The following is a 16907-nucleotide window of genomic DNA, read 5'->3' on the forward strand; positions in this document are numbered from 1 at the left end:
TGAGTTTGAATATTTATGGGAAATTTGGTACTCTGGAAACTAGCACAGGATGAGCATTGCTGCTGTGTGGCACAGCAAGCAGACAAGTATACATACTATATGGCAGTACAACAGAGATTCATCAATGTACACAAGGTCAGAATCAGTCCTATAAGGCAGGGAGATGTGTATTGTGGCAAAAATCTCAGTGGGAGTATACACGTGGAGTAGGGTATCCGCAGGGAAATTTTATACCTTAAAGATGAGCCAGTTTGAGAACAGGTAAATGATGTCAGATAGAGGAAGGGGCATTCCTAATCAGATCAAGAAGTGATAGGGAAATTCCCTGGGTTACTTATCAATACCAGGAGAGTTTTCTGAATGGGACCAGAAATTGGGTTAGGGCTTCCATTGGTAATTAGGGACCCCAGGAATGGGTGTTAGCATGCAGTGTGATCCTCACCCAGTCAGGAGCCATGATCATTTACATGTTTGATAAAGGGTCAGAATAAGTCAGGACAGTGAAAACACACAGGCTGTCAGTCATTGTTGATATATTTATGGCCATCAGAACCACTTAACCTAAGTGATTTCATATTGAAGTCTTTAAACAATGTATTTCCAAAAATAAATCACAATTATCACACCATTAAATATACCAAACTCAGAAATTAAATGCAATATTTATTTTGCCACAAGTAAATATGATGATAACATTTAAGAGGCTTACAAAATTCATTCCCCATGGAAAGTCTGTAAAGTATGTAGTACAAGTATTATTAACACCTTTTAATGGATAAGGAAACTGAGGCTTAGAATGGTTATGTGACATGTCCAGAGTCAAACAGCTGGTAAATTTCAGAGTCAGATTTGAATCCAGGTCTCCTGAGTCCAAGTCCAGCTCTTTCCCCAGTAGTAATCTGAGTAGTCTGGGCTTGACTTCTTTCTCCCTGAGCAAGAAGAGGGTAATTGCTCGGACATAGACATGTACAGAGCTTTCACAAGTCACACCTGAAAGAAACTAGCAAGAAGGCAACCAAAAAGGTCTGGAGCAAATACGTGCTGGCTGCCAAAATCCTAAACTGTTATGTACCACCCATCTCTTTTTTTGTAGTTAGAGTGGGGTATGTCATTCATTTGCTCTAAGCTACAAATCCTCTCCTGTCATAAGAAATCTTTTTCTTTTTATGCATATGTAATTTTGAGCAAAAAAAAAGCCAGGTGTCAAATTTAATCATGTATAAGGGAGGAAGTGTGTGTGTGGGTGTGTGGGTGTCTGTGTGTGTGTGTGTCTGTGTGTGTGTGTGTGATATCAGTGTTTCCCCTTTTGACAGAAGGAATCAGTCTTCCTTGCACAGATGGTCACTTAACACCTGCTCCATGCAGAGCAGTAGGTTGACTGCAGATAGAAATTAGACATGATTATAGCCCTTAAAAAAACTTCAGTAATGAGTTCTGTGGGAATCAGGAAGACAAGGACACAACAAATGCATTACAAAACATCACAACTGCATAAGGGAGTGCAGAGGAGGGAAGGAGATGAGCTTCTAAGGAAGGAGGAAGTCAGCCAGATACATGAAAGCATTCCAAAATCCATTGATCCTTATGAGCCTTAGAACACAGCTCATCTTACCTCTCCAGCAAGTGGGCAGGTAATCTAGCCTGTCTCTTGAGGAAGCCCTTTTCCCTTAGGAACAACTCTGTGTGGTGCTCACTGTTTCTGCCCTTCTCCTTCAGTCTGACAGTCCTCCCACTCTGACTGTCAGGACTGCCACTTCTTTACCTAGGTGTCCTTGTACACTTCACTTCACTTCTCCAGACCTCAGTTTACTCATCTTTAAAATGAAGGCATTGGTAGTTGATCTCTAAGCTCCCTTCCAAGTTTAAAAATCCTTCCAGGGACACAGTGTAGTATAGTAGGAAAAGCCCTCAAGTCAGGAGAAACCCAGTTTTTCAAATTCAACTTCTGGTATTTATTATCTTTGTGACCAAGAGCAAAACATTTAACATCTCTGAGCCCCAGTTTCATCTGCAAAATGGAGATGATACTTTTAATATCTGTCTCACATTATCTTTTTTGATTAGATTTAAATAAGGTAATGTATATAAATCACTTTCTAAACACCAAAGTGCTGTGTAAATATTAGCTATATTATTAGCTTGTCCTTTGTTGTCCCCTAAATCCAATCCTCTCACCAAACCACTTGCCCTCTTCCAGATGTACTCTAGCTTGACATTGTCCATCTGAAAATGTAGTTCTTAATCTGCATATAATACTCCAGATGTATTCTGACTAGGACAGTGGTCATTATTACTCCTCACCTCTATTGTTCTACATAGTATGCTTTTACTGTTGTTGTTGTTTCATTTCAATCATGTCTGACTCTTCGTGACCCTATTTGAGATTTTCTTGGCAAAGATACTGGAGTGGTTTGCCATTTCCTTCTGCAATTTATTTTACAGATGAGGAACTGAGACAAACAGGGTGAAGTGACTTGCACAGGGTCACACAGCTAGTAAGTGTCTGAGGCCAGATTTGAACTCAGGAGGATGAGTCTTCCTGACTCTAGTCCTGACACAGTCTCTACTGTGTCACCTACCTGCCCCATGCATCCAAATGAATTTATAAGTGCAGTCCAAAATCATATTTGCTTTTTTGGTTATTATGTCATGTTAATAGTAGGCCACCTAGAGGGGTGGAGCTAAGAAGGCACAGTAAAAGCAGTGATGTGCTTGACCTGTCCCCCAAACCCCTCCAAATACCTGTAAAAAATGGTTCTAAACAAATTCTAAAGCAGCAGAACCCACAAAAAGACAGAGTGAAACAAATTTCCAGCCCAAGACAACCTGACTGGTTGATCAGAAAGGCTGGGAGAGGAACATAGTTCGGCATGGGTGTGCAGGCCTCAGCAAACCTGGAACAGGCCTCAGAGGACTGAATCACGGGCAGCTGTGGCGGTTTCCAGACTTTTCAACCCATGAATGCCAAAGACAACTTAGAAGATCAGTTGGAAAAGTCTGTGTCTGCGGTGAGAGAGAAGCGGTGTGGTCCCAGCCCCAGTACCAAAGTGTGGCCCCAGGGCGGCGGCTGCCTCCAGAGTTTTGGGCCCACTGACTAAGGGGGAATTGAGTGGCTGATCAGAGGGGGATTGCAAGGATCTCTTTGCTGGTGCAGGATTCTCTTGCTTTGCCCGTGCTTGGATCTGGGTCACAGTTCTAGGTGGTGGTCCTTGGGCAAGGAAGAGCGTTGGTGTGGTGCAGCTTGTAATGGCAGTGGAGAAGAAATCTTCCTCACAGTTCCAGGACAGAAAAGAGTACTTGTGGTCACTCATAGACCAGAGCACAGGCCAGGAAAGGAGTAAACATTTCGTCCTTGATCATAGCATCTTGGAAGAACTGAAAATTTACAGCTCCCTAGAAGTATCTCTGAAAACAGCTGCACAAAACCCCTGAAGCTTGGGACAGTACTCTCTACACTGGAAACAGACTCCTACCTTAACAAAGAGTTTTTATAACACAAGTAATTGGCTGGGATCATGAGCAAGCAGCACAAAAAGAGTCAGACCATAGAATCTTACTTTGGTGACAAAGAAGATCAAAACACACAACCAGAAGAAGGCAAAGCTCCTACATCCAAAGCCTCCAAGAAAAATATGAATCAGTCCCAGGCCATGGAAGAGCTTAAAAAGGATTTTGAGAAGCATGTAAGAGAAGTAGAGGAAAAACTGAGAGTGATGCAAGAAAATCATGAAAAACAAGTCAACAGCTTACTAAAGGAGACCCAAAAAAATACTGAAGAAAATAACACCTTAAAAAATAGCCTAACCCAAATGGCAAAAGAGGTCCAAAAAGCCAATGAGGAAAAGAATGCCTTAAAAAGCAAAATTGGCCAAATGGAAAAGGAAGTCCAAAAACTTACTCAAGAAAATACTTCCTTAAAAATTAGAATGGAGCAATTGGAAGCTAGTGACTTTATGAGAAATCAAGACACTGTAAAACAAATCCAAAAGAATGAAAAAATAGAAAACAATGTGAAATATCTCATTGGAAAAACAACTGACCTGGAAAATAGATCCAGGAGAGAGAATTTAAAAATTTTTGGCCTGTCTAAAAGCTATGATCAAAAAAAGAGTCTAGACATCATCTTTCAAGGAATTATCATGGAAAACTGAAACAGAGGGTAAAATAGAAATTGAAAGAATCCTCTGATCACCTCCTGAAAGAGATCCCCAAAGTAAAACTCCTAGGAATATTGTAGCCAAATTCCAGAGTTCCCAGGTCAAGGAGAAAATATTGTAAGCAGCCAGAAAGAAACAATTCAAGTATTGTGGAAACACAATCAGGATAACAAGATTTAGCAGCTTCTACATTAAGACTTGGAATATAATATTCCAGAAGACAAAGGAGATAGGATTACACCCAAGAATCACCTACCCCACAAAACTGAGCATAATTCTTCAGGGGGAAAAATGGACATTCAGTGAAATAGAGGACTTTCAAGATTCTTGATGAAAAGACCAGAGCTGAATAGAAAATTTGACTTTCAGATACAAGACTCAAGAGAAACATGAAGAGGTAAACAGGAAAGAGAAATCATAAGAGACTTATTAAGGTTGAACTGTTTACATTCTGCATGGAAAGATGGTATTTGTAACTCATGAGTACTTTGTCAGTATTAGGGTAGGGGGAGGGGAAAAACTATATGTATGTAGATAGATAAATAGCAGGCAATGGGTGAGTTGAAAATGAAGGAATGATATCTGGAGAATAAAATTAAGGGGTGAGAGAGGATTATATGGAGAGAAGGAGAAAGGGAGAGGTAGAATGGGGTAATTATCTCACATAGAACAGACAAAAGGCTTTTACAGTGGAGGGGAAACAGGGAAAGGTGAGAGGGAATGAGTGAATCTTATTCTCATCAGATTTGGCTTAAGGAGAAAATAACATACACACTCAGTTGGGTATGGAAATCTATCTTCTCCTACAAGAAAATGGGGGGGGGAAGGGGACAAGAGAGCAGGAGGATGATAGAGGGGAGGGCAGATTGGAGGAGGGGGTAATCAGAAGCAAACGCTTCTAAGGAGGGACAGGGTCAAAAGAGAGAATAGAATAAATGGGGGGCGGGATAGAATGAAGGGAAATGTACTTAGTTTTTCACAACATGACTACTATGGAAGTGTTTTGCGTGATTACACATGTATAACCAGTATTGAGTTGCTTGCCTTCTCAGTGAAGGTGGGTGGGTAAGGAGGAAGGGAGAAAATTTGAAACCCAAAGTTTTAAAAACAGAAATTTAAAAAAAAATTGTTTTCACATGCAACTGGAAAATAAGATATACAGGAAATGGGGTATAGAAATCTATCCTCCCCTACAGGAAAATTGAAGGGGAAGGGGATAAGAGAAGGGTTGGGGAGAGATAGCAGGGAGGGCAGATTAGGAGAAGGTGTATTCAGAATGCATGCCATCTTGGGGTGGGGGGAGGGACGAGATGGGGAGAAAATTTGAAACTCAAAATCTTGTGGAAGTGAATGTTGAAAACTAAAACTGAATTAATTAATTAACAAATTTTAAAAAAAATAGTAGGCCACCTACCTTCTAGGATCAGATGGAAATGAGGGGGCAGGAGAGAGAAAGGAGAAAGAATAACAGTAATAATAGCATTTATATAACACTTCAAGGTTTACAAAGCCCTTTGTAAATAATATCTCATTTTGGCCTCACAAAAACCCTAGGAGGCAAGTATTGTTATCTTTGTTTTACAGAAGAGAAAACTGAGGCAAACAGGCTGAATCGTTTGCTGACGGTCACATAGCTAATAAGTACTTGATGCTGGATATGAACGTAGGTCTTTCTGACTCCAAGTTCAGTGCTCTGTCCATTACCCTACCAAACTGCCTAATGTGTTTCACTATTATGAGTAACATCTTTGGACTGTCTTACATCCTTATTCATTCACAAGGCAAAATTGAACCCCATGGTATCCTTTCCCAGAATGTTCTCCATTTGAGGTCAGTCTCACAAGTGACTGTCAGCAGGAAGCCTGTTTTAGGAATCTGATTTCTGAAATCCAAAAGGTTATTTAATCAGGAAAAATGAAAAATGAATTATTATAATTTGCTATTTATATCTGACCCTCTTATCCAGATATTCATTTTGACTCTCCCTTTCACTGGGATCATACTGTCATGGTAAAGTACTATAACTGTTTCCAGGTCTGATCTGCAGACCACCCAGGACTGACTTAGAGTCTTAAGGTCTACTGGCCAGTGAAACAAGTGTGGTCTTAGCTTTAATGTAGAGGAGCTTGACAAATCACCTTACAGTCTCCGTAATTTCTTTTCGAAGAGAAAATAATGGGAGGAAAGGAAAGGTGTAATTCTCTTGAAAAATGCCTTTTTTTAGTGACTGTTTTTGTTAGTAGTCTCTTTGGATTTATAATTAGGAAATATCATGAGAAAAGTTGGGTAACCTTTGGCAGATTATAGGGACCCATCTTGTGTGTCTGAGTATTGAAAATGGGAAGTTCTCACTGACAAGTTAGATGGGTCTTAAACAGTAGTTCTGTTTCATGGGTTCTGAGGTATTAGGACACAGAACTAGGACCAGTGGTAGAAGTTACCAGTTTTGGCTCATGTTATCTAAAACTCTAATAATCAAAGATATCAATCAAAAAGTAGAACAAGTACCTTTCTTAGGTAGTGAGTTTCCCATCATTAGAGGTCTTCAAGGAGAGGCCATATACTTGTCTGGCATGTTACAGGAAGTCACAGGTACAGTTTGAAATAGACAAAGTCTGAAATACCATGCAGTTCTGAGATTTTGTAATTCTTCAGTTTTAGATCTGGAAGCTAAGGAAGCTAGGTCATGTTGGATATGGTGAATTCATTGCTGCATGCTTCTCACTAGGGGGAGCCTCATCCCTGGTTTTCCCCCTACATGCCATTCTCTTTCAAGACTAATAGCAGGTTACAGCAAGAATTGTGTTGTGGCCACAGTTCTAATTTGTTTGCATTTATTTTCCATTCCTCCATATTGATCTGTTAGGATTGTTTATCCATTTACCAAAGTGTTTTATGTAGGTGCTTTCTCTGAGTGTCACTTAGAAATTCAATAAATACTGAGCCACAGTAGATCAGGGTTTAAAGCTGACCTATGCCTTAAGCTTTGTGGCCTCCCCAGAAGTGTTTAATGGGTGTCTTCCTACAGCCTAGAACCAAAGCAATGTTCTTTTTTTTGGCTGACACTGCTTGGGCAGAATCCAAGACTCCATTAATAGAAGTCCTGATTGAGGCAGGTCTAGATAGTAGCAGCAAAACTGGGTGAGAGAAGCATGTAGACCGTTACCACCCTGTGGCAATATTTCACATTTCTGTAGCATTTTACCATTGACAAAGCAATTTTCCTATGATAGCCATGTGAGATAGATAATCCAGGTATTATCTCCATTTAACAGATAAGAAAATTGAGGCTCCTAATGATAAAAGTGACAAGAATAGTTCTTAGCAGAGCAGGGACTCCAGCCCAATAGACTATCAGCTCCAAGTCAGAAGTTCATTCTATTACACCATACCTTGCTATGTCTAAATCAAATATCCACTGGGTGGAGAAAAGATTGAATAGACATGAATCATGGAATGATTTATGACAGTAAATCAAGTGCTAAATGTTATGATATGTAATTAACATAGAAATTTTTAAAAAGGTAGTAGCATTTTGAATTGAGGTAATCAATGATTGTTTCACCCCCAGCATGCCTTTCCCTAACTGGGTGTTCCTAAGGCTCTCTTCTCTGAACTTTGGTTTGGTGATTCCACCAGCTTCCATGGGTTTAATTGCCTTCTCTATGCAAATGACTCTAATATCACTTCACCAGTGTTGGACATTGCAGACGGGATGTCCCATAGCTATCTCAAACCTAACATGTCCAAAACAGAATTCATTATCTTTCCCCCAAAACCAACCCCAGTCTGAATTTATTTCTGTTAAAGTTAATAAAGAATTAAAGGGAATGCATATAGGCCATGGATTAGAGAATCATAGATTTCAGAGTTAGAAGAAAAGATAGCTTAAATGACTCGTCCAAAGTCACACAGGTAACAAGGATTTAAACCCAGACCCCATGACTACAAATCCAGTACCTTACCTAGATATCATGCTGCCTATTTGGAAGAAGCAAAACAGAAAAAAAAAGAGTTATGTTGAAATTTTTCTGTTTACTTAAAGCTAAGAGACAATGATATGTCTTTGACAGCACAAGGGAAGAAGCCAGTGGAGAGGGTAAAGGTAGTAGAGAAGGGAGAAGGGAGGAGATATATGAAAACAGGAACTCCCATAACACAAAAAGGGATAGGATTCAAAATGGAAGGGGCATAACCAGAGGTTATATATGTCTTATGGTGTTGACTGAAGTTATTATAGTTACAGCAAAAGTATCAGGAAAGAAATCTTATCAAGTAAATCAACCCCTTTTAAAATGAAAGTGGAAACTCCACATATAATTACACTTAGTAGGTCAGAACATTCAGACTCTTGCATATATAATCATCCTAATGTCTGGTCCCCCCCCCAAAAAAAAACCAACGACAATAATCATTTTTATAATAGGATTCCTAAGCAACAACATTCATCTTCCATTTGTACCTGAATATCATACAATCTCGAATTGGAAAGGAATTTGGAGATCTGCTAGTCTAGATCATACCTGGACATAAATATACTCTCTGGCATATCTAACAAGTGGTCATCCAGCCCCCACTTGAAGACCTTGAGTCAATATTTCAGAACCTCCTGAGGCATCCCTTCCACTTTGAGAAAACTCTTATTGTTAGGAAGTTCTATGATGATCTAAAATTTGCCCTCTAAAACTTTTCACCCATTGCTCCTAGTTCTGCCCTCTGGGGCCAAACCAAGCAAGTGACAGCCCTTCAGTTACTTGAAAACAGTCATCACACTTTCTCCTAAGTTTTCTTATTGCCTCACATCTAGCCTATTGCAGTAGCCTTCTGATCGAGCTCCCTGCTTCAAGTCTCTCCCCATTCCAGTCCATCCTCCATTCGGCTGCCCAAGTGAACCTGCTAAAGGTCATGTCTGACCATGTTAGCCGCTCTTCCTGCTACCATCCCCACTTCTCCCCCATTCAGTAAATGCCAGTGACTCCTTATTACTTCCAGGAGCACATATTTAAAATCCTGTTTGGCTTTGAAAGTTCTCCATAACCTGTTCCTTTCCTACTTTTCCAGTCTTTTTACACCTTACCCCTCTAACCCCCACCACATTGTGTGATGCAGTGATGCTGGACTCCTTGCTGTTCTTTGCACAATATACTCCATTTTCTAGCTCTGTGTCTTTTCACTGGCTGTGCCTCCTGCCCAGTATTCTCTCCCTCCACACGTCCACGTCCCTTCAGTCCCTGCTAAAAACCCCTCTTCTACAAGAAGCTTTTTCTAGGCTCCCTTCCCATGCTAGTGCCTTCCCGTGAAGACTACATCCAGTTTACCCTGTATATATCTTGTACATATGCAGCATGTTGTTTCCCTCCTTAGAATGCCTTTGTATCTCCAGCGTTGGTGAAGTGCCTGGCCCACATTGCTGTTGTTCAGTTGTTCGGTCGTGTCTGACTCTTCATGACCCCATGGACCACACTGTCCATGAGGTTTTCTTGGCAAAGATACTGGAGTCGTTTGCCATTTCCTCCTCCAGTCCTGGCCTACAGTAAATATTAATAAATATTTATTGACATGTTGACTGAGTCCAGGGCAAGCATCCCCACTTCTTTCAACAGATTTTCTTACGCCAGAGACTACAAATGTCTTACCATCCTAGTTACCTTCCTCCGGACCTACTAGAGTTTGTCAGTGCCCTTGCCAAGATAAAGCACCTAGAAGAATTGAACATAATATTCCAGATGTAATTTGAACAGGACAAAGGAGAGCAGGACTCGCATTTCCTTTGTTCTGGATGCTACACTTCAATAGATATAGCTTAAGATGATGGTAGCATTTTTGGCTGCCATGTCTAATTGTGAACTTGAATTGAACTTGTACTTCATGAAAATTTCCATATCTTCTTTTTGCAAGAACTGTGTGCATATGTTATTTTCTGATATGTCTGTACATTTGTTCTTTGATCTCTCATAGATTAGCCAGAAGAAGTTAAAAAAGTATGAAAAAGAATATCATGCCATGAGGGAGCAGCAGGCCCAGCAGGAAGACCCCATTGAACGATTTGAGGTATCATCCTGAGGAATTCGGTGTAAAATCCGGGCCAGTTGCCATGCCTTGTGTATTTCATTTTATAAAATTGTGACTGTTTTGTCTTTCAAGTCACGACTAGCATTGTTTCCAGAGTTCACTGTTTCTAGGTTTAGTTTTCAGATTAAGCTTTCAAGAATCCATTTAGCAAAACAAAGAAAGCAGCTAACAGCCCTGAGTCTTGGAATCCACTGACCTTCCTATCATAGTTCAGTAATAATAAATAGCTACTTGACCACGGTCACTTGACTTAATTAAATATTTCTTTCTGGAAGTAGAAAATTGGAAAAGGGAAGTGGTTCTTATTCTTAGGAATCATTCTAGGATAAGGCAGGTTTCTGATAGGACCCCCCCAATTGAGTTTTTGTTTACAAAATGTTTTATTGTATTTCCCAAGTTGTGAGAAACTTTTCCTTTCTGCCATTTGTGTGTTCATATCTCTTCACCTCCTAGCGGGAAAACAGGCGCCTCCAAGAAGCTAACATGAGGTTGGAGCAAGAAAATGATGACCTGGCTCACGAGCTAGTAACCAGCAAGATTGCATTGCGTAAGGACCTGGATAATGTAAGTCTTACCGAACTTACATGGAATTAGCATATATTAAAAGGCTTAGTACATTTGATTTCTATTTGTTTTTTAACATGTCTAAATCCTTAAATGACTATAATGATTTTTCTACTTATCTAGGAGCATTCAAATTCCTGCTCCTAGCCCAATTTGAAAATATTACGTCTTTGTTCCCAGGATACATCCCTTTGGAACTTAAATTCACCTCTTCCCCTGCTTTGCATACAGTTCTACTTACCTAACCTAGCTGCCTGTTCTCTGACTCTTTCATATATCGTTTTTTGGTTCCATGTTTTATTATCAATAAAATTTGTCGGTACTTAAAAGGACCCATTACTTCATTGGCCTAAGTGCTTCTTCTACTGCTGTACATCATGACGCCTCCACACCTTAGTTACATGAACTTCATGAGTTAATATGGAAAAAATCATCACCTGGTGGCCATTCTTCTCTCTCAAACCACCATTTATCTGTGCTGGTTCTTGGGTGATAGACACACTGTCTATTCCAAATCCACTCCAAGCCTTTATACCCTGCAGGGTCCTCCCAAAGCAGGTATTGCCTTGGTAACCTTCAGGAACTCAGATCAGCACTGGAGGGGACTCTGGGTTTGAATTATTCATCACAATTGTCTCCTGAATTCCTTCCACACTGGTGGCTCCTAGGGATGAAAAATACTTAGTCCACTATTTATCCTGCCTGCTATGTGCTGATTAAATTAAGGATTTCTAGTTGAACTGCTGCCAAGTGCCCTGCCAGTTTGAAATGTGCTCCAGTCGTTTCTGTTGGCAAGATGTGGACTTTACCTTTCCTCTTCCCCTGTTTTTGGAACGTCTTCCAGTGGTGGTACTTCTGGCACTATGGTGGTCCGCATATAGCAACAGCTCCTCTGGAAATAGCAGCTGTTATGATGGTAGATATAGCTGTAGAATCATGTTTCCAGAATTACTTTTATACTCAGAGTGGATCCTTAGCAACCTGGAACTTCGAGGACAGAGGCCTGGGGAAACCCATGTGTGTTCCTTATACCACTAGTCGGAGGCCCTCGGTTTGAAGCAACATCTGCATGGAGCCAGGGGAGAGAAATTGTGTTGCCAGGGCTGAATTTTCCTCAGTACTTTGAGTGGTGGGATTTTCAGTGTCACCCGGCCCCAGGATCTTGCTTCATATGTCAGGATACTACCCTCTAATTTGAGGTTGTAGCTGATTGGGCTAATTCCCAATATGATGATTCTGACCCCTGTACCCCAAGAAGGAGAAACGTTTCCTGGACTCCTGCCTTGCCTAGTGAGTGGTGTGAGGATTAGCAGGTCAGCAGAGTGTTGAGTAGTGTGTGGTTAGGGAGGCCAAGGAGCAGACTGCAGAGCCTCAGGAGAGAGGCCCTGAACTCCCTGAGCCTATGTCCTCATTTGTAAATATGGAGAGGACTTAGACTTATCCAGGTTTACAAAGCACTTTTCCCTTTTTGATTCTTCATTAGTATTCCTTTTATTAAGGGGATTTGTTCTGTGAAGTTTGGATTCAGTCAAAGGGCCACACTTGAGGAGCTTTAGGGCCACGTGTGGCCTTGAGGCCCCAGGGTCCCCACACTTGCATGAGGAAATTGAGGTTCAGATATGTGAAGTGATTTTCCCAGGATCATGCAGATAGTAAGAGTAGTGACAGTGACCTCTGACTCCAAGACCAGGGCTTTACCCACTATATCCCACAATGTACATCCCAAAGCAGTTTATGTGTATCTCTAATTATTATCAACATTCAGGGTGGTGAAGAATGTTCCATGGGCAGATAAAACTAAGGTGTTCTTTCTTGTTCCCAGAGTGAGTGGGCTTTGCCTCTTAGATATAAACAGTTTTCATTTGGTTCCAGCTGGATGTTAGCTTGAGCCATTGTGTGTTGGCCAGAAATTGACAGTCTAATGGTAACATTACCATCCCACCAGCTTAAAAGTGGATTGAGGTTTTTGTTCTTGACTTCTGTGCCAAAGAAGTGTTTTTATGCTTCAGGTTTTTATACTGATTCCAAGAGGGCAATATTACTCTTAAACAATGACTTTCAAACTTTTCCTTTCATTGCTATAAAGAAGGAAAAAATCAAAGCAATGAACCATCACCAAAAAAAAACAAAACTAAACTAAACTAGCATCCCACTCACAGAGTTTGGTTAACAATATTCCACTACATCTGTGACCTCATCAGTGTATAACAATAACATCTCACTTACATCATAAGGCTTTTGGTTTACAAAACACACAGGATAGGTTGCATTCTACAGCATTTGAGGGAGTACCTGCCTACACCAGATCCTCACCAGTCAGTCATAGTCATAAGGAACGTTATACCCACTTTAAACATGAGGAAACAAAGGCTCAGAAAGTTAATTGACTGGTTTGTAATACCAGAGTTAAAGAGAGTCATCAGTCAAAGGTCATGTGTGCAAAGTTGGTGCTAGCTGATTTTTATGCAAAACTGAATGAGAAATAAAAATTATCCCTAAAATATCCAAAATACTCTAGCAGCATGCTCATTCCTCTCTGACTCAAAGACATCATAGTAAGTCAGAAAGAGGGGCATCTGCCTAAACCTTGTGCCTTTCCTCATGTCAGTACCATGTCCCGTTGCTCTTCTGCTGCTGCTTCAGATGAGGAGCGCTGAAAAGCTGGAGGAAATCTCTCAACACTGATTCTTACTGAAGTGTAAAGCAGAGCTAAAGGGACAGCAACCTCTGTCCCCAAAAATGCATTCATTCATCCTCCCCCCTCATAGAGGGGAAACTGAGCTCCTCTCACTTTCTTAACCATAATTCAAAGTCAGTGGGGTCTCAGAACCAATTGGAAACTAGATGGGTTCTCTTACAAGATGATAGAGTTTTCTTGGTGCTCATGTCAGTCAGTGCTTCTGTCTCCTCTCTTTTCCTCCCTACTCCCTTACTTCCAAAAGACAGAAAACTGATTAGCCAATATTACAGATTTCTGGAATTTTCCCCCATTAGCAAAATTATCTTCCATCTCATTTGTTATTTCTTTCTCAGTGGTTTCTGAGGAGGAAAGGTACTGTGGATATAGTAGAAAGATGCAGATTCACATCCCAGGTTCATATCTGTCACTCTGGTAGGCAGGTCACTTAGGCTATGTGAACCTCAAGTTTCCTCTTTGTAAAAGGGACCTAATATGACAGGATCAATGTAAAGAAAGTATTTGTAAACCCTAAAGTACTATAAAAATTTGATCTGTTGCTGTTGGGCTTTTTCCTTGAATATCCTTAAAAGCCTTGGGACAGTAATGAGTCTGCATCTGTGCAGCGTATAAATTGATCCTGGGGAGCTGTCATCATTTTTTGGTACAGGCCCAACAATGTATGCTTGTCTCTCTGAGCGAAGAACTGATTTATGTTACTGGGATGGGGGAAATGATTCTCATTGATCTGAAGGTTTTGCTGTGTGTTTGGTTTTCTCAAGGCAGTCATCAGTTGAAGTTCTCTTTTTAGTAAGCATCCTTTTTTGTTTTTTTGCATCCTCTGAATATACTCACCAAGATATGACTCTGATATTTAGAAAAGGGACTTGTGGCCATGCCACTGAAAGAGAAAGCATTCCCTTCCAACAAGGTTACTAGGATAGCGCTCCCTCATCAGCACTTTGACATCAGTGGGATGCTGTGGGTGTCTGACTTTGGAAGTGCTCAGTACCAGAGAGGAGTCTAGATGTTATTTTATAATGCTCACTGCTGCCAGGCTTTGTGTTCCCAAAGGTCATGATTATTTCTATATGGTTTCTCCTCATATTCAACTAAGCTTTTATCTAAGCAAGTTTTCTAAACACTAGAAAGGAAGGTGGGTTTCAGTGGTCCAGGTTATTACAGATATTTCGTGGAGAAATTAGGCAGGCAGCTTTCAGTATTTCTTACGTGAGGAAGGAAAAGTATTGGGTCTATAGTGCAAAAGAGAACAAAACCTTTTTCCTTCTGGCTGATGTTTCCTTGATTTCAGGTTCTCTTCATTTCGTTTTCAATTACAGCTTGTATCCTGTGATGATTTCCCTGTGCTTCTTACCTCTCACTCACCAGTCCCGTTTGTGTCTCCAAAATATAACTTGCATCTGACACCTTCTCTTTCACCACAGCTAGATTTTTGCAGTAGCCAACTAATAGGTCTTTCTGTTTGTTTCTTCTCACCCAAATGAACCCTCCATTTGTTATTAGACCAGTCTTCATTATGTAGAGAAAGAGCTGACCATATCTTTCCTCTGCTCAAAAATTTTTAGTGGCTTACTATTGACATTGAAATAAAGTTCAAACTCCTTTGCCTCTCATTCAAAGCCCTCCGCAATTTGGCAACAATCCTATCTTTCCTATATTATTATTGCCAAATATGCAATGTTTATGTTTAAGCCAGACAGAACTACTTTCTGTCCCACCTCTAAAAATACACACACACACACACACACACCCCCACCCCCCTTTCCCATCTCCATGTGTTTGCCTCAGGTGAATGCCCTTCCTCCCCTCCTGTGCCTGTTGAACTCCTACCAGTCCATTAAAACACCAGTCAGTTGTCACTCAGATTTTCTGTCCCCTTCTAATATTGCAAGTACAGTTTGTAGTTCAGTTCAGGAAGGATCCTTTCTCTCTTGCATATTTAGTTATTTTCAGCCTTTATGTGAAGGCCTATATCTTTTAGGCTTAATTTCTCATGATAATTTTTTCTGATGTGATAAAACTTGTTCAGTACTCATTCTTGTGTCAGCTCTTGAATATCCACATATTTCTGTTTTTCAAGCAGACTATTAGAAAGTAAAAAGATACAAGTTTTCACCCCAGCAAATGAGTGGGAACTGAAAAGTCCCAGATCCTTTCATGATGAGATGGAAGAAATCAGCAGAACAAGAAGTCATTCCTGGATAATGAGGAATGGGGCCGTTCTCTCACTAGGCAAGAGTGAAGACAACTTTGCTTTTGCACAGAGGCAGGAAGCCTGGGATCTAACCCCTGCTTCACTACTAAACAGCTGTGCAGCCTTCAGCAAAAGGCACTTCCTTCTTCTTTCTCGGCTTCTATTTCCCTGTCTTTAAATCGAGTATTAAATCAGATAATTTTTCAGCTCTAACTTTCCAATATTCTCTGACAGCCCCCAGTGCAATATGTCTCTGTTGCAGGCTGAGGAAAAGGCAGATGCCCTGAATAAGGAGCTGCTGATGACCAAACAGAAGCTGATTGATGCAGAGGAAGAGAAAAGGCGACTAGAAGAGGAGTCTGCTCAGGTGACTGGTGTCTCAGGGCCCCCAAACTCCCTCCCCCACCCCAGCCTTTCTGCACCTGGAAAGCAAAGGAATGTGGGAGCAGTGTAGGGTAGAGCAGAGAGAACACTGGCTCTGAGGACAAAAGACAAGGTTCAAGTCCTGCCTGGCCCACTTAGTAGCTAAACCTTGAGCAAGTTACTTTTCCAATCTTAGCTTCAAATTTCCTCATCTGTGAAATGAATAGGATTACAAGGTCATTTCTAGCTCTGACATTCTATATTCTAAACATTCCTTGTTTTAGAATCTTGTCTACTGTTAAGAATCTAGCTCTAAGCTTCCTCTAAGGTGTTAGTCTGCATTCTAACACCCTGTCGTACTATACCTGAGGACTAAAAGGAAATCACAGAGGGCAAGCACTGTATTTCCTGTTGGCATGGGGAAAACCTGAGACAGCTGGATTATGTTTCTCTCCAAAGGCTCTGTTTATTTACTGCTTAAAGCCTAATAATCTTTAATAATTAAAACTGGAAAGGAGATAGTAGGTCAGTGTCCATTCTTTCATATGACAAGAAAAAATTACTGCAGCCCAGCATTTGCTTCTCTCGAGCCTTATGTGAAGTGACATGAAGCAGCAGACTAGGAGTTTTCAGAACTGAACTTGGATCCCAGCTCTGTGAATGACTCTGGCTGATCTTAGGCAAGTCTCACCCCACCCCTCTGGGCCTGTTTCTTCTGTAAAATTTGGGCTAAGTGATGTCTAAGGTTCCAACAATGGCATTCCTAATTCTGTGACATGTACACAGAAAGGTAGACATAGGCATCCTTGTTGATCTGGCTGAGGACCCATTGCTCTCTCGCCAATCTTTGATACCAGCA

General features: G+C 40.8%; 1 protein-coding gene across 4 annotated transcripts in view; it reads left to right on the forward strand.

Moving 5' to 3' along the window:
• The window catches only part of LOC114047178 (rab GTPase-activating protein 1), a 218109-nt gene that overhangs the window by 192134 nt on the left and 9068 nt on the right, over positions 1 to 16907 (forward strand). For all 4 annotated transcript variants that reach the window (XM_027867975.1, XM_027867977.1, XM_027867976.1 and 1 more), the window contains 3 exons: positions 10116 to 10208; positions 10683 to 10793; positions 15948 to 16052. In XM_027867975.1, coding sequence (XP_027723776.1) covers positions 10116 to 10208; positions 10683 to 10793; positions 15948 to 16052 — 309 coding nt within the window. The remainder of the gene's footprint in view (positions 1 to 10115; positions 10209 to 10682; positions 10794 to 15947; positions 16053 to 16907) is intronic.

The sequence above is a fragment of the Vombatus ursinus genome, unplaced genomic scaffold, assembly GCF_900497805.2.
Source record: "Vombatus ursinus unplaced genomic scaffold, bare-nosed wombat genome assembly UNPS02014786.1, whole genome shotgun sequence".
Lineage (NCBI taxonomy): Eukaryota > Metazoa > Chordata > Mammalia > Diprotodontia > Vombatidae > Vombatus > Vombatus ursinus.